Below are 18619 nucleotides of genomic sequence, written 5' to 3' on the forward strand. Positions count from 1 at the left end.
TCTTCTGATCCTTAATTACTCTTTAGACGGTGAATTAAACACAAAAAGGCTCATACATTTCTAAATGCAAGGTGGAAATCTAAAGGTAGACTCCTTACAAGGCGTTTCTACTCAGCTAACAAACACAAGATCACAAAAAAGGACAAAACTCTTTGTGAAGAATTAACTTATTGCTGCACCAGTGAAAGAATCTGGGTACTGGCAAACCTCTAAACATTAAGAGTAACAGTTACAATCAAGCAATGGCCAATTATTGTGATGAACGGCACTTATAACTACCAAAGGCTGACATTACAGACATTCTCAGCAAAGATTACATGAAGACTGTGACACAACCAAAGCAGTTCTTGCCAGAATTCATTTATAATATTTTAATGTCAATCAGAATACTGTAATGGCGATAGAGGGAAGTGGCTTTACACACGGAGCATGATGGCAGAGGCTGAGTGAGCTACATGCTCATGCCAATGACGCTGGGCAACATCCATCAAAACAGAGCGGTTTAAAAGCAACTCGGCGTAGCCTGTAGGCAATTCGATAAATAAGGAGCGAAGCCCGGCTACAGATCAGCTGGAGTCAGAGGAAGAACTCGATGGCTGAAAGGAGGTATACCACAACGATCTGCAGGCTTTACATGGACCTAATGATGGAGGATTAGGTTAAGACAATTCAGAAACTGGAAGGACTATGGTTACTCTTTTCAGTGAAGGAGATAATTAGACACTTGTTCCACCTCAACCACCAGAGGCTCCCCTGTGGACAACACAGCTGCAATTCTTCAGAAGGCTATCCGTCTGAGCCCTAGACCATATGAAAATGCTAGAGAGTTGGGTTTTTTTCTGAACTGTACACAGGCAATTTAAAAACAAAGCTGGAGTTTTGACTGTAGCAAAGTGACATACACATTGTGCAGTTGGTGGAGGAGTAGTCTGAAATCTGCTGCATGACTTTGTGGGGTGCAGGGAGGGGTAAATTGCAATCTTGGCAGTGGCAGCAAAGTGGGGACATATGAGTGTATCTTAGGTTGCGCCAGCTATGATCCACGGAAAAGATAATGTACACTAGGGTTTAATTATCGTAATAATGAAATAAGAACACATTGCTTTGAGCAAATATGCTACTTGTTGTAGCGTGCAACTTTTACAAAAGTTGCCACTAGTTGCCTTTAGTCTGCTGTGACCTTAACAGTTGCACACGAGGTTTGACCCCCAAGACAGCTGCCCTCCAGGGAAGGCATGCAAACCACTTCAATGAAAGGAAACAATAGACTCCTGCATGGGAAAGAGGTGTTACCTCTCTCTTACAGGAAGCCACAAGGGTGTGAGCCGGAAAGGCGACCTGCAACGGAGAAACCCCCTTTGAAGGGCAAATGACCAACACATGGGTGTAGGGATCTCTATTGTCCAGGTACAAAGGCTGGCATGAGGGAGAGGCAAGGTTACACCAGTTGTCAAGCCTATTTTGCAGGGGATGGGCTAGGATTGGGCTAGGGAGCTTTGTATGCCGGGAGAGGGGTCTTGCCCTCTTGAGAGTGGGAAGAATGCTGTATCCTGGGATAGCCAGACCCCACACTTCACAGGAAGTGGTCACCAGGAGGGAGGGAACCTGGCAGCCCAATGGCCATCAATTGTATCCAACCCTGAGGACATATTCTGAGCATAAAATGCACCCCTGCTACCAAGAAATCAGATCTTGTTGGCCTGGAGAAGAGGACCAAAGAAGGAATGCCCTGCTGCACCAAGGTCCTACGAAAGTGAGGCTGCACTGCCATGGACTGCACCTGCTGAACCTGGTGGCTGGCAAAGGAGAAGGGACAGAGTCTGCTGTGTCCTCTACTTGTGGAGAAGTGGATTCCTGATGCCAGCTAAAGCAAGAGGCTCCACCGGTCAGTTGGCTGACCCACTGTTTGCAGCACAAGGCCACAACAGCTGAAGAAGCCTGCTGGGGAAGTTAGTAGTCCACCTCTTCATTTGCCGCCATTTGCAGCCATACAGCACGAGAAACCAGCAGCCGGCGCTCAAAACAGCACTGAGTCTGCTGCATCTAGAAGAGTCGTCTGCGTGCAGTTTGGGAGTTCAGAAAATGAGTTACTAGCCAGGAAAGGATTTGGCTGTAACCGTGATACCAGGCAACTGGACTTCTACCAGGACCGTGAGGACTTCGAGTGACGTCAACTCCTGTGGCCAGAACTGTCTGGACCGAATAGCAGCAGAAAGAAGCTCATTGACAGCATCGCATCCACAGTATTCACGAGCATCTTCAGTATCATTTGCATCAGGACCACTTCCATAGAAAAGAAAGTAAGAAGATAAAAGTGCCTGGAAAGACTGCTTCTACCGCCTAACTGACAGTTTCAGAGGACTATGCTGATCCCCTTGACCAGCTCCACGCCGCAGTTGGTCTCTGAAGTAAATTAAAGTAACAGCATTGATAGTTACCCAAGGTTTCCTTAAAAAAGTTGCTGTGTCCAATTTGTTGAATTTGCCAATGCTTGTTCTTGGTGTAGTGAAAAAGTGCACATTTACTATACCTTGTAAAATCTGTATCCCCTAAACCCTCCAGTGGATCTTTTTAGATGTCTAAAAATACATGAAAATACAGTCTATGTTTAGAAATCGATGTCTCATTTATTCAGTGTCTCTTGTATTTCTTCTTGAATTGTTTTGGTGCTGTTTAAATGCTTAACAGGTGTTCCTTTTTGTAAGTCTGACTGCTCAGAGCCACAACTACCCATGGTTGAGCTAAATGTTTGGGAAACAAAACCTTCTGGTTGTAAAGAGTTGGTAAGTGTATTACATGGTGAGATCACACAATCACACCATATAGTACACCCCATTTCCTCACAATACCTATATAAAAGTTGATGACATTGTTATATTGCATGAGCAGCTATAAATCCGGTGACTGCCGTGAAAGAACTGTGTTTTATACTCATATGCAGAAATGTAAGAATTGATTGACAGAAAATATGAATTGCAAAAAAAAGTAGGGGTTGAAGGAGGACTGTCCAAGAATAAAGTTCGGGTTTGGAAAAAAAAAAAGGAGAAAGTAAAAATAAAAGTAATGAAAATGAAGGGTAGTAATTAGCAGGGATATGGCAATATTCACACCAAAACCATAAAAGTGAGCCATGATTAGAAATCAAGAAGGAAATAAAAAGGAGGGCATGGGATTTCTTTGAGATGACGGTATGGAGAAAATTGACAAAATAATTGTGGGTTTATATGCTCGGGAACAATGACCATGATGGATAGTAGCACAATCGCTCAGAATTATGAACGCTCCTGAGGAACACTCACACCACACTTTTCTTGATCTGAGGTGAGTTCCTATAACCGTAAATGTAATATTCAACTTATAAACAGCATGATCTGCAGCAATTACTATACCTTGAAAAAATTGGTCTTTTCAGCCATGTACCTCAGGTTTCCTTCTGTGAGTGGTGGCCTTATAACAACTGCCACTCTTCCCTGGTTTGGGCTTAGGGGCTGAGCCATTTCGAGGCTACTCAGACTGTCCCCAGTAACCACAGCAACTGACTGTGTCAAGCCAACCAAGTCCATCACCAGGGAAATAGCAACACTTTGCACACGGAAGTCGCTTGGCAAGCTGCATGCATTCATAAGAGTCTGGAGCCACAACGGAGGTTGCACTTGCTCATGGTCTAAGATTAAAAAAAAATGAACAGAGCAGGTAAGCACAAACCATAACATGTAAGACATTGCATTATACTATAAAAAATGTGCTACAAATGTTAAGGTAGGTATACCACTCTAAGAACTACTTTAAAAATAATTATCGATTCAGGGGCCACGGGAATCAAAGTAGCCAGCTCTGCTTCAAAATTTACATTGAACAACAATCTCAGACACCTTGGTTTCAATTAATCATTCTGACCTAAACCAAGTTATTTCCTAAAAGAATCTCTCTTCAGATCAACCGTCAAGGCCTTCATCTAGTCTCACCTGGCAGAGGAAATGCCTAGTTCACTGGCATCCCACTCTCTGATGATACAACTGTATAAAGCATGTTCAACGCAGCTAAAAGTCTGTCGGCGGATCACAATGGAGATTTGATTAAGTAACCCACCCACTGATGGAAATACATTAGGTACATCTGTAAGGTCACATTATAGTCAAGGTTGTGACAATGTTGTTCGTTCTGCTATTTGGCAAATAATTTGTTCATCTTTGTTATTGAACCCAAGACGACAGCAATACAAATTATCTAAGGTATGAAACTGCTGTGTTCTTAGGAGGAATGTTATCCTTGAGCATCTTACTCAGATAGTCTGCAGTGTCCCAAGAACAATGATCTAGACTTAGTAGCACATTAATCTCTCAGGTTACCTTAAACAACGATAATTGGAAGGTATACAATTAAAATCAGGGATGCTTGTGTCGGATTTTGTAAAAACTAGTAACAGACCTACTAGAAATCTAACCTTGAAAATTCCATGTGCATCCCTCATTCAGAAGTGAAAATAATATAACTCAGATGTGGTTCATGACTCGGAGTTCTTCTCACATTGATAAAAATCTATGATGTAGTGTATCTAATGTTAAGAGAGGCAGGTAGGTTTAGCAGTAGATTAAGCACCAATGCATAAATAAGTAAGAAGAGAAAAAATTAAAATTAAGCCTTTCACAAAAAACACTGTAATATGGTTGTGGTCAGAGACGCTGTCTCACGAGTGTATCAACGGGTTGTAGCTATCATGAGAATTGAACAAAGAACAATAAGAGCCCATGTATACTGGCACTGGACTGACGAATAGCCAAATTCAGTTTCATAAACTCCATAGAGATTTTTGAAAATTGGCAAAACCGGGATTAGAATGGTAACCTGGTGGTCTTAAATTCCACAGGCAGTGGTTGTAGATATTGAGACGGTGTTTAACTCAGTGGGGTGGGGGCACCTGTTCACTCTCAGCTGATGACTCAATTTCAGACCCAACTTTATTATCTGTGTACGACTGCTGCATACAGACCTGATGGACAAGGTTCAAGTCGGCTACAAGACGTCTGAGCCCTTCCCCATCCAGACAGGGACGTGATACGGTTGACCTGTGCTCCTCCTTTTCGCCATCACCATTGAGCTGCTTGCAGAATGGCTACGGATTGATGCCCAGGTGAGTGGATTCGCCTGGGATGTGGATCTTTCCAATAGGGTGGCTCTCTATGCAGACGCTGTCCTGTTTTTTTTTTGGACTAACCATAAATGTGAAGTCTTCGGGCTCTCCAGATCTTTTGGATTTTTGGCAAAGTTACAGGCTTATACATTAACGCTAATGTTAACAATGCAAAGCTTCACTGGGCCTGGCGCTAAGCGATGCACAGCTCTGCAAAGCCATGCAGTGCTGGTTCCGACTGAAAGCTTAACTGAATCAGAAGCCAAGCCCAGCACAACCTCACCGCGCAACTGAAAGCTTCACCAGATCTGACAGCAAGCGATGCAGAGCCCTGTAGAGCCGTCCCGCACAGCTGAAAGCTTCACAGGACCCAATGCGGAGTGATGTAGAGCTCCACAAAGCAGCGCTGTGCAGACACCTCAATGAAGTCACAAGGTAAAACCTAACAAGACAAACCTGGCCTATAGTGGGCCCATGCTCCTTCGCAGTTGGCGTGAATTTGTGACTCTGCCCCGTCCGATGCACCCAGATATCCACAGTTGGTTCTTTGTCACTCTTGGTGCTATTTTTTTATTTTTATATCTCAGAACTCCGATTCTACTGTTCGGGTATTTGTCATTTTGGTTTTGTTTTATTTATTAAAATATTCTCTATTCTAAATTGGTTTTGGAATTTTTCTTGTTTGGTGTTTTCACTTTATTACTGTTTGAGTGTTGCAAAAATACTTAGCACATTGCCTCTACGCTAAGCCTTACTGCTTTGTGCCAAGTTACCAGATGGTTAAGCGCAGGTTTAATTAGTGACTTTTGTGATTCACCTGACAAGGAATGTGATTATTTCTTGAAGTGGGCCCTCCCTCCTTTATACAAATAACACATTTTCTTACAGGAGTGCTACAAGCAAGAATAATGTGTATCAAAAGAGATGCAGGTGATGTCTGATGTGTATTAGTAGAGTTGTGTGGGTCACAATGCTAGGATAGCATGAGTCTTGGTGCTCAGAAATGCATAGATTCCTGAATTAAAAATACATGCACGCCACAGATTGCAGATCTGTGTGGTACCAGTGGTGTCAGAGTAGAGAGGTCTACTGATCAGGATTAAGGTTCACTTATATACCTGTGCAATTCCAAGCTGAAACAACAGAAGTGTTGTAATTCATGAATTATTAGCATTTAGTGCACACAGTGCTGCAATAGGAGAGGTGCCACGGCAAAGGGACAGAAGTAGTACTGTGGAATAAATGTAGGTGGACATGGCAGAAGTTTTGTGTGGTGGACTGATATCCATTTGCAGGGCCGTTGTAGCTGTATTCAGTACTTGGCGTTGCAATGTAGGATTGGGGTGATCTGGAAAAGTGGTACAGGAGTAGAAGAAAGGGAAAAGGAGGAGTACTCAAGATGAAGTTAAATTAGTAGTGGTATAAAGGCACTGATAAAAATTCTGCTACTCCAAATATCAGAATTAAGGAGGAGCTGCAAATTCAGGCTGCAAGTACATGCATCACTGCAATTAAGTGGTGAGAGGTGCCCCATCTTCCCTTAGAAGGAGTGCACTGGAGGCAGATTTGCAAGTTTAGCAGGGAAGATGGCCTGTGTACAAAAGAAGGGGAGAGTCCTAAATCCCCACCTCGTCGCTAGTGACAAAATACCTTGCAATGTCCCTTTAAATGAATGTACAAACCCTGCTTACTGTGTTTGTAAATACAAATTGGGCTTGAAGAAGGAATATCCCTTTATTACCCTGCTGCCCATTCACAACTACATCCATTTACAGTACCGTATCTATGGCATTGGTTTGCGCACACTTATAGCCACAGATGCTAAATGTGCATTGCTGGCAGTTTATTAGACTGTAATCTAATAGTGAAATAAACAACTTTAGTTTGGCCTCTTGCTTAACAGAGAAAAAGTTCACTTTTTTAATAGTGGAATATCTAAAACTGGGGTCTTCATCCTTTTCTGTAGTAAGAGCTACTTATGATCAATGAAAATCATCCCAAGCTACTAATATAAATGTTGTAATAGAGACAACATCAAACACGATTTCATTAGTAGCCACCATTTGCGAGATTACTAGAAGTGATCACCTCAGTTCACCAAGAATGGTTGGAAGCAGTAATGTATAGAAGATTTTGTTAATGCTTAATGCCTTTTGGTGAGTAATACATCACAGCCATAGATGCAATATTCCCAGCACAAAGGTAATAATATTAGGAATAAGTCTCCCCAGCACCTCATGATTTAGCACTGAAATAATCAGCTTTAAATATATTTTGGAAATTCAGTCATTTTTTGCACTAATGAGTTTCTGAAAACGGACACACTCTCACCTTGAATTTTGGTTTACTTAAATTATTTCAACCAATGAATACCTTCTTATTTAGTGGACTGGGTTGCACACAGAAGAGCTACCTTACAGGTAGCTGGAGAGCTGCTTGTAGGAAATGCCTGATCGAAAACAAACCAATTCGTACTACTTTCTTTTTACTTGGCTTTGGTGTGGTTGGGGTTCAGCGTCGTCTTATAAGAAAGGAGTAAGATAACGTGGCCAGAATGGACAGTGAATCACCAAGACCTTGGCGGATAGTTACTCTGAGGACCATTTTGAGTGTCTTAACACAAACCCCAGGAGGGAAGATGTGGTTTCTACATGGGAATAGGTAGATAGGTGTCCTGAAGATCTACATCGCAAAGCCAATCTCGCTGTGGCCCGGTCCCACGAATTCAGCAAGGAATGTATTCTTGGATCTCTCCAAAGCCAGCACTATTTGAAGTTTACGCATGGCTTTTTGTTTCCACTTGATCACCAACAGCAGTGCCTCAGGTTAAGGGTATTAGAATAAAATCACAATCAAAAGAGCCAGTCCTTTTGGAGCAACATAAATTCCATAACTTATAAAATAATATGAGTAATAACAGTATTAAAATAATAGTCCTAAAACATCCTTAGCCGTAATAATAGGAACAAAATAACTGCTACTAATAATAGCAATATAATAATAACAATATTACAACGACAACAGAATCAATAACAACAACAATTATAACGATTTACATAGCTCCCGATAATACTGTTTTACCCATCTTGTTGAAGTGTAAATGATGCTGTTTCAGTAATGCCGGGTATGATATATTTAGTAAAGGAACTGAGCAAAGGTAGTAATAAACAATTTGCTGTAGCAAATGCTAGAAGGTAGACGAACAAGAAGGGATCAAGTTGGTAAACTAGAAGGAGGTAGTGATAAGTAGTTAAATGTTAGTCATACGTACAACGTTAGAAATAAGCAGCTAATTCAGTAGAGGACTGTGACCCAATTATAAAAAAATTCTAAATGCATTTAATTTTCACTTCAAGAGTGTATTTTTGCAGAATAATTTTCAAATTAAAGTTGATTCGAACTCGGACCGCCGACACCGCCAGGTTGCCGCCGGCCTGGCAGTGCCGGCGGTCTCAAGCAGCGTTCCCCTGGGGATTACAGGTTCCCCTTTTCGCCAGCCTTTGCATGACGGTCTCACTGCCATGTAAAGGCTGGTGGAAAGGGGGTGTCGAAGGCCCCATGGGGGCCCCTGCACTCCCCATGCACTTGGCATGGTCAGTGCAGGGACCCCATGGACAGCGCTGTCATGCTTTTCACTGACTGAATTCCGGGCAGTGAAAAGGGCAACAGGTGCTGTCGCACCCAATGCACCACAACAGTGCTACTGGCTCGATTACGAACCAGTGTCAATGTTGTGGTGGGTGTCCCGCTGGACCGGCGGGCGGAAAGACTGTTTCCGCCTGCCGGCCAAGCAGGAGACACATAATGGGACCGGTAGGCGGAAAACCAGAGTGGAGGGAGGTTTTCTGGTCCAATGTGTTTGGCGGGCAGCCTCCGCCGCCAGCAAACACATAATGAGGCCCATAGTGTTGCCAAATATAGTCCCGAAACGTTGTTGTGGCGATGCAAAAGTTGTGACATTTGTTTAGGGCCATGGCAAGTGCAGAGAACACAATGCTATTTTAAGCATTAATGTAAGATACGTCAGTTCTGAAACATAATTGTGGGATCAGAGTTAAAACAGGAAGAAGAATGAAATGGAACTCACCCGTATCTCGCTTTTCAGTGTGCTGCTCGGAGGCATGGCTGCCCTCTGCTATGTAAATTGGAAAACTCGAACATTCAAGGAATAACTGGCAGGCAGCAATGAAGGCAGGGAGGTATTCATTCGGAGATGCTGCTGTGCCTGTAGGTTCCGGCTCTGTTTCTGTGGTCCATCTCACAGTCTCCCCTTGCTCTCTGAAATCCGCTCGAACTTCTGCAGCCCCCACAAGGCTCGAGGCAGAACGAGGAATGATGTAGAGGTTGATGAGGCGGTTTAGGAATTGCTGAAAGTACTCCAAGCAGCACTGCATTGTAGTCTTTTGGGCTGCTTTGCTACTTTGTCCTGGGGTTCCCTGTGAGGAGACAGATGGGCGGTGGGCAACAGTGTCCTCAGACCCCACCGTGGAGGCAGTTTCCGTTTCTGAAGAAGTGCTGCAGAGAGGTACACTTACGGCTCCTTGACCATCACTCAACACCCTATCAATATCATCTGGTCGGTCTGCCTGATATTGCACAAATTCTGTGAACCCGCTTTCAGAGGAGCGGCTGCTTGGGGGATTTTCACCATCTTCGAAAACATCCCCAGGGGCTTCAAGCAACACCGAGGACATCTAGAGAAAATAAATAAAAATTAGCTGTGGAGAGGGGGAATCCATCCTTACTAAAACTAGTTTATTACTATCAAAACAGGAAAAAGAGTAACTTTTCTTTAATCATGAATAGGTGTTGTCACATATTTCTTTTTTCAGAATCATTCATCCCAAATACAGACCGTTAGTACCAAATGTATTTTACATTATCTTTGCATTTCAGATTTTACATTACTAGTACCCTATTAAATAGCTCTGCAGGAAACCCAAGTGGCATTGCCTATATTTGTACATGTAATGTGTTTTCATAGAACAAATTCTTGCTGTTCCCTAATATGTTATTGGCGTGTATCAGCCAACCTATTTAAGAATGGAATCCCTGATTTGAGGCTGAGTGGGGGCGGGTGCAGCAGGAAACGCCCAGGTGCATGCTCCTGCATATGCATTTTTTGCACACACACATTCACTCACTTGGGAGCTAGTGTGACTTGAAGCCCCACTGCTACTGTTGGACAGCTGCATTTCGGGCGTAGCACAGAGGAACCTAGTGAAGTGGCAAGCAAGGAGCACCACATCACAGCTTCATTTGTAGGTCTGGCTTGACAGTGCAGCTATCACCAGATATTATGTGATAAAACTAAAAAAGGGCTTTAAGAAGCAGTACTAGTAGTATGGCTTGGGCTCCACCCACATGCTGGCACATGTTTTGATTGGGCAGACGTGTGCCTCCCACTAAAAAGTGACTTCCCTCCACACAAATGTGATCCTTTTATTTATCCAGCTGCCTGAGCTAGCAGCAGTATGACTGTCTGAGCTTGAACTTTTAGCTGTACACACCAGACACTGTAATGCTAATAAAGTGTCCTAGATGACTAGATAATGTACAGTGTTTGTTTTTCTCAGGCAGCAGCAACAATGGAAGAAAGGCAGTCAGACTGCAGACTACGGTTTTGTATTTTAGAGCCCAGGGCTACACTAACCTACATGGATTTTTTTAACTCTAGTTTGACATTGCAACTGTCGCCTGACCATATGTGATCAACAAAAAAGAGCTTTCAGATTCCTACTGAGAGATGGACATAGGCTTCACCCACATGTTGTTTTTCCTAAGTGAAGGGTTTGATTGTGCTGAATTTGTGTGCTTTCACTAAAAATACTGCCTGTATTGAACTTTTTGGCTTGTGGCAAAATCTATACTTGATACAAACAGGACTGAGTTGTTTATGTTGACAAGCCAACGATCATGGCTACCGGCCTGATCTGTTTATTATGAAATAGTATTAGAAAGTCACTAGGTCCAACGGATTTATTTTGAAAAGCATCTGTTAAAGCTGATAAGCAGTTAAGTGTGGATTGTTATTGCTCTATATTAAAGCCTACAGAAAAGTATTTTGTTGCATGGAATCTCAGATTACCATAGCAGGCAATGGTGTTGTTGTTAATTACCCAGTATGACAAACCGTGGCTATACAAGGTTTGTTCTGTGAAAATCCTTGTCCGTCATAAGAGAGATAGTATTTTGCATAGCCAACTGTAATTTTGTATACCTACATATATCTATATTCACAATGGTGAGCCTTATGGCTGACATGTGGAAAAGCATGTGCTCAAAACTGTAGACTTGGGAGCTAGTACTGTCACAGCATTATTAGCAAGGATTCAAGGGTGTTCCTCTTCCTTTTTTGAACCTCCAAATAACTGTGTTACTTTACTAAAATTGAAGACGTTACAGTTGACCAGATAGTGTCTTTTTTTTAATAAGACAGCAAAACACCCTCTGCATGAGTAAGATGTTCAAAGATGACGAAAGGCTGGATTTCAGGATTGCTCTGTCGGCTAGTGCTAAATCGCAAAAAGATGCCAAAAAAGGCTTTCAGAAATAAGCTAAGCAAAACCTTTTTGGGCCAGACCTCAGACTTTAGGATGTCCTGCACAGAAAATAGGATGCACTCACTTATATACATCAAGGGTGATGCAATAATTAGATTTTGGAAAAAACAATAATTGTATAGTTTCTAATGCATCTAATGGAACAACTTCTCAGAATGACCAGAGCGCAGACATTAGTGGTTGAGAGTACTATCCTTTCTTTGAAATGGATGGATGAGTTGACTCTACAACGCCCAGCCCAGCTATTATTTGGGCCCGTTCATCGATGAGGGGAAGCAAGAAGCAGATCATCCTTCAGAGAATTTTATTTCCAGCTCAGCTACTCCTTTGCTAAGTTCCTTCTTAACATTAGGTCTGATGAAAGTTTGTATTAAAACTTGTATTTCTCTGTGAACAATAACCACAGTACAAGTGACATTTTGACAACAGATTGGTGCAGTGGCATGTACAAGAACAGCAGTGGCATAGCCCTGATAAATTTTCCATAGTTCCCTCATCTATCCACCCATCTTCCCCCACAGTCTCGGAATCCAGTTCAACAAGCATGTTGGACCACAATTCCGGGTCGTCCTGAAACTTTGGGTCGGTTCTCATCCGAATCTTTTCCGCTATTTGTCCTTTACAGTAGATCCCTCCTCCACAGATCTGGGATGGGGCCTTGTGCTCTCATCCAGTGTGTATAGCTACCTTTTGTTTAGTTAAACTAATTTCAATGAGTCAAATTTATATGTGAGCTGCTGTTTCGGAGGCCTGGGTATTAAATTGAGCAAGTAGTGATGTGGTAAAACCTCTATTGATAAACCAGTCAATTCTGCCAGGACGAGCACTGCCGCTTGCCAATACACTCCCAGATGACCACAGCTCCATCTCATATGAATGAAGTCTGCCTCACCCACCCTGCAATTAGGACATGTGGATGGTCTGTCAGGGCAGATTCTTTGGAGCCATCTGGATGGTAGATAGGTAAGGTGTAGGCAGTAGAAGTGAGTCAATTGAAATCAGGCATTGCTCAAGTTTGTCCACACACAGCCTTTTGCTGTGTCCTAATCTCCATCTGTCAGCAGTGTACCCAGTTCCATGTCCCTGTGTTCAGAACAGAAGGTCTAGCCCGATGCTGTCAGCCTATAAAACCTTGTGGAAGTGGTGAATCGCCTGTATGGCACAGCCGAGCTTCATGACTGTGGTTGTAATCATGGAGGCCCCAGGGGTGGCCAGAAACTTCAGCCAAGCATCCACACTCTTCCCACCTGGCAACAGTGATAGCGTCATTGATGGACCAAAAAAGCTGCAACCACCAGATTGCCAAAGATCTGGAAAAGGGGACCAACTGAAAGACCCTGCGTGTTGTTTTTCTTCCACGTTATGGCCACAAGCTTAATCGCAAAGTGACAATGAGACAGCATACGTCTACCCATCATCAATGTGACCGGGAGAAGCTCCACCTCCCACCACCCGGTCAGGAGATGTTTCTCCTAGTTATCGTCTGCCGAGCACCATGTAGTTGCATGCAGCAGTTGGGATGCAAAATAAAATAATTCTAAATCCAGAAGTCCTAGTCAACTCTCATGTCTGAATGGTGGATCTACTAAGGTAGCACAGAGTATTTGATAAATGGTATAAACAATGGTGTAGTAGCCCTATTTTCACAACTGTTATGCCAGCCCGCCCACACTGGACAGGGAGTGTGTGTTAGTGAATGGGATAAAGTCCGAAATCACTCCATGCCCGTACTTAAATTATTAGTGAGCTGAATAGTGCCCAGATACCTGAATTTATTGGTCTCTAACTGCAGACCCACGTTGGGCGGGTTATCTCGTGGACTTCTCGCCAGTCTGCCCAGTGGAAATATCACTGTCTTATCCCTGTTAATCCATAAGACAGAAGTGGCCCGAAGCATTCCAGCTCCAGGAACAGGATCTGCAGGGAGACATGGAGAACTCTAAGGTAGACTAGTGTATTGTCTGCATACATAGAAACAATGTGCATGACATTCCCCATCTTGATTCCCCATCCATCAGTACTTCATGGAGGAGAATTGCTAATGGCTTCAGAGCCGGACTGAACAGGAGGGGGCAGGGGTCATCTCTGTTTGGTACCTCCAGCGATCTTCCACCTACCAAAAACCACTCCACCCAGAAACACCCTGGCCATCCGGTTTGGTATATAGGAGCTTTACCCAAACCTGGAAACGCAGCCCATAACCCATTGCTTGTAGCACCTGGAACATATACTAGCACTTGACGGTGTCAAACAGTTTTTCTATGTCAAGTGCTATAAGAGCACCTTCCATGTCAGTGTCCCTCATTGAGCTTAGAACACATTAGTTATCGAAGGTTTATTGCAGTGCTACAACAATAGATAAACCCACACTGATCTTTGTGTACCGGTGGCCTCCACTACTGTACTACGTTCAACTCTGATAGCATTAGTAGACTCTTTGGTCGTTCGGTTCCTAGTAGTCTGTTGGTATCAAAAAGTAGTAAGAAGGTCATTGCACCAGATCTTGGATCAGAGATTCGGGACAAAATGTGCAGTTCCTTCTACAGCAACATGAACATCAGTTGTTTGAGACCATTCTTTATGAGATCTGAAAGCTCAAGGCATCACAGTGTCAGGCAATGGCACAACTGCAAGGACACTTGGACAGTATTTTACGGGGAGAATGGATGAGCTACAACAAAGGGTCTCCGATCTGGAGGATCAGCAGAAAGAGAATGCCTTGCTAAAATATTAAAAGTATAATTTGGAAAATCATTCCTGACGCTCTAACCTCAGGTTCTTGGAAGTTCAGGATTTTCAAGAGCAATTGAAGAATGATTACATTAATGGAAAAAAATAGTACAGAAGCATAATTTACCAAATGTTACTTCTCATTTATGAATAATGAGGACTCACAGAGTGCCTACTCAGATACGATTTTGGTTAATGGTGCTGATTATCTGATAAAGGGAGAAATCCTATCTAAAGCACTCCTCCAGAAATGTTTTGGCTCTTTCTAAGAATGTAAGTTTTTTTTTTTTTTTTCAGACATGGCAGTCTCTGCTGCTAGGTGTGGGAAGATGTTTAAAAATATGTTAGTCTTCTTTAAGGCCGTTCGAGCCAAGGGTTCACTTTCCCAACAGTCAAATTTTAAAGTGCTTTACAAAAACAAAATTCATATTTGTTCTGCAGTTTAGCCATTCAGAGTTTTTAAAAGAGCTTTAAATAGATTGGGGCGAACATGGAATAGTAGATCATGAGACTGGAATTAATTTGTGCTGTTTCTTAAAACTTAATTGAATCTTTGGCTTTCAACCTATTTTTTTTTTTTTGGGGAGGTTTGTGGAATGTCAGGAGGAAGTAGTAAGAAATAAAGGTTGCATTGACTATCTTTTCAATTGACAATAGATGGACTTTGTTTTTGGTGTTAACACTGGCAAAGTGTAAGGTGTGGTTATCAGTCATATGTCACCTTGATAACAATGTTAGGAGGCAATACCAGTTATGCCAGTTCTCAATAATTTTCAATATGACCTCCATGTTTTCTCCTTCCAAACAAAGGTTACTCTCAGGAAATTCGTAATTTTGCAAGGAGATCTGAAGGTCCTATAATAATGGGTTGGCATTTTAATTTATTCAGGTTCCTGAGCAAGACACATCAGAAAGAAATAAGAATAGAGTAAGTCAAGACCAGCTCTAATGTCCGGTTTAAAATTAGAATATGTCCTAAATGATCAGTCAATGGAAGGAAGAATACCCGACCATAAAAAAATTACACGTACTTTTCAGAAAGGTTTAATTCAGCATCTTTACTAGATTTCTTTTTAATATTGTCAAATTTTGTTAGAAAAGGATTCCTGATAATAGCAATAGCTTTTTGGGTCATGCTCTTATTTCTTTAAACATCAATTTCAACATTTTATCTATTTTGAATACTAGGTGAGTTTTTCATAAGTCGTATTACTGGAGACAGAATGGGTGTTCACCACCCGCTGTTTTATTAGAGATTTTTTCCACAATAATTTGAGATCTACTGTGCTTCCTATAACCTGGGAAACATTCAAGACCATTTTTAAGGGGCATGCTATGCCATATTCTGCAAAAGTATCAAGTAAAAGGAAGGCTATCATTCTCTCTCTTCAAAGAACAGCTGAAAAGGCTTTAAAAACCTCTAACATTCAGGCAAATATCTGTATCCTAGCTCAGGCAAAGCAAACATTAAGGGATTATTATAATGGGCGAGCTCTTATATTAAAAAATATAGAGCACAGATACTATGAGTAGAATGAACATATTGGCAAGTTAGTAGTGTGGGCTCAAAATCACAGGCTAATAAGACTTTTACAAAATAATTAATAGCTCCAAAGGCCATGCTAGCATCACCTGATCAAAGTATATTAGAACACGCTTTTTTGGAACTTTCTAAAGTAAATTTATCAGAGTCATGAAGAGATTGATGCAGATTTAATTACTCATTATTTGAAGGAAGTACATTTGGGCTCAAGATTTTAAATCTGAAACCAAGATAAAAACACCAGAATGGGATAGTACCACCGACAGCACCATGTAAGATTGTTTTACATGTAACCAATGTCCTTTTTCCACACAATAAAGATACTCATACAACTAAGGGGCTCACCAACACTAACACATAGTCCCACATGTACCGTGGCAGTACTAATCTTAACTGCCCACATGAAAAATCCTTTGCTAAATCTCCATGATTACATTGTTTATTGAATATTCACCATTTTAACATTTCTCTGACTGGCTTTCTTTTCTCACATTTTCATTGTATCTATCTGATATGTTTAAATACAAAAGCAATAAACTATCTGGCCAGATGAAAATAAAAATAGAAATGGAATTAAGTATTAATCAGTATTTCAACATGTACTGAACAAGATGCTGCTTACTGACGCATCTCCATGGAAGTATGGAACATGTAAAATACACAAAAATATATATTATTAAGTGAAAATAGTGCTACTTCCTATGGTTTAGATTTCACATATGAAAATTAAATTAGAAATCGTAGACAAATGCCACTAAGCTGTAACGGCCACTAAGCTAAGCACCAGAGTTGACAAGCAGGTATTCCATGGCTGGTGGACATATTCCATGCCTTTGTGATTATGCACCGTGTATACATGAAGAACTGACAATACACATTGGAAGACATTTTGAGTTTGGCGGACGGAAAAGGTAATCCACCAAACTCCCACCGCAGGCCCCATTACGAGCTCCCCGCTGGCTCCAAGTGGGGAACAGCCTACAACATTGACGCCGGCTCATAACTGAGGTGGCGGCAATGTTGCAGTGCGTAGGGTACACCAGCACCCGTTGCACTGGCCATGGGGGCCCCTGCACTGCCCATGCCAAGAGCACAGGCAGTGCACGGACCCGCTAAGGCCCCCTTCACCCTGTCAGCCTTTACATGGCAGTGATACTGCCATGTAGAAGCTGGCAGAGAGGGGGTCGTAATCCCCAAGGCAGTGCTGCATGCAGCACTGCCCTGGCAGGTTAGGACCACTAGCCCCTCCAGTCCGACCGTGGCGCAACTGCCACTGTCGCAATGTGGCAGTTAGACCGCCGCCAAAGCGGTCAGGCCACCGTTTTGGTGGCGGTCAGACTGCCAACACGACCCTATCGGTCTCTAGACCGCCAGGGTCACGATGACCCCCTTTATGTTTCTTTTATTTGTAATTCAGGTACGATTCACTTCACTATGAACTACTGGAGCCAAGCGAATGTCCTGAATTTTATATTCAAAATATTATTATCATCACAATATTCACAACATTAAAAAGCTTTGCCTAATTCCAAAGCTTAAATTAAAAAGGATTAAACATGTCTTTTTTCTTTATGCCAAATATGAAGTACTGATGTGTGATTATGAAGGACTTTTATTAGATGAAGGCACAATTACCAATGGCCCTTATATAGTGCTGGATCTGTGTGTGTCCCTCTGGTAAAAATGGTGAGAGTGGTATGTCAGGTGGTTTTATTATATTACAGGGATCATTAGGAGGTCTGCAGCAAGAGCTGTATTTTTTCTTTCTCTATGTCATTTGACCTCTGTTCATGCACAGTGGACTCTATATAGAGAGCCTGTCATTTGACCTTTGTTCATGCAAAGTGAACTCTATATGGAGAGCCTGACGTATGGCCAAGCACTGAACCTATTCCTCATTTCATCAAAGCCAGCTGCTCACAGACTTTGATCACGGGTTCTGGATGCACTCATCCTACTTAGGGCCTGATTTAGAGTTTGGCAGACGGGTCACTTTATCACAAACATGACAGACTTCCCGTGTGCTGTATTACGATCCCCAAAGGCTATAATGGGATCATAATACAGCGGATGGGATATCCGTCATGTCTGTGATGGAATAACTCCCTCCGACAAACTCTAAATCAGGCCCTAAATCTTCAAACAAACAGGCTCTGAATCTGATCCCATCCCAGCAAACTAGCAGTGGACTTCAACCATGATCACTGACCTCATGGAACAGGGCCTGGTCTGTGATCCGACCACATCCTAACCAAAACCATCTTCTTGCAACCATTAGCTGTGCCAATGCTGGTCTCCGGGTATAGAGACTGTTGTACAGTACAATTCACACTTATCCCAACCACACCACACTAGCCCTGCACCCAACTCATGTGTCCACAATACTCAGTGTATAGATGTTTTTTCGAGTTTAGCAGCCAAACAAATGGTTGTTTTAAAAAAAAACTGAGATTTAGGTCAGTGACTCCATGGATTCAGGCTCAGGTCTTCAAACACCATGTAAAGCCCTGACTGGACTGGAAAATACTGACTTCTGCACAAACCCAACTTTGCACAGGAGTTGGAATTATAAGTGGTGAGGTTGTTCCCATACCCACTGATTACTGGCTGAAATAAAGTACACAGCCCCGCTAAATCCTGTCGGAAATCAAG

The 18619-nt window shown here is 42.3% G+C and overlaps 1 protein-coding gene across 3 annotated transcripts in view; it reads right to left on the reverse strand.

Moving 5' to 3' along the window:
• DOP1A (DOP1 leucine zipper like protein A) overlaps positions 1-18619 on the reverse strand; it is a 694260-nt gene that overhangs the window by 383857 nt on the left and 291784 nt on the right. For all 3 annotated transcript variants that reach the window (XM_069235613.1, XM_069235614.1, XM_069235612.1), the window contains 2 exons: positions 9219-9825; positions 3390-3664 (listed from right to left, as the gene is read on the reverse strand). In XM_069235613.1, the coding sequence (XP_069091714.1) occupies positions 3390-3664; positions 9219-9825 (882 nt within the window). The remainder of the gene's footprint in view (positions 1-3389; positions 3665-9218; positions 9826-18619) is intronic.

This window comes from Pleurodeles waltl, chromosome 5, assembly GCF_031143425.1.
Source record: "Pleurodeles waltl isolate 20211129_DDA chromosome 5, aPleWal1.hap1.20221129, whole genome shotgun sequence".
Lineage (NCBI taxonomy): Eukaryota > Metazoa > Chordata > Amphibia > Caudata > Salamandridae > Pleurodeles > Pleurodeles waltl.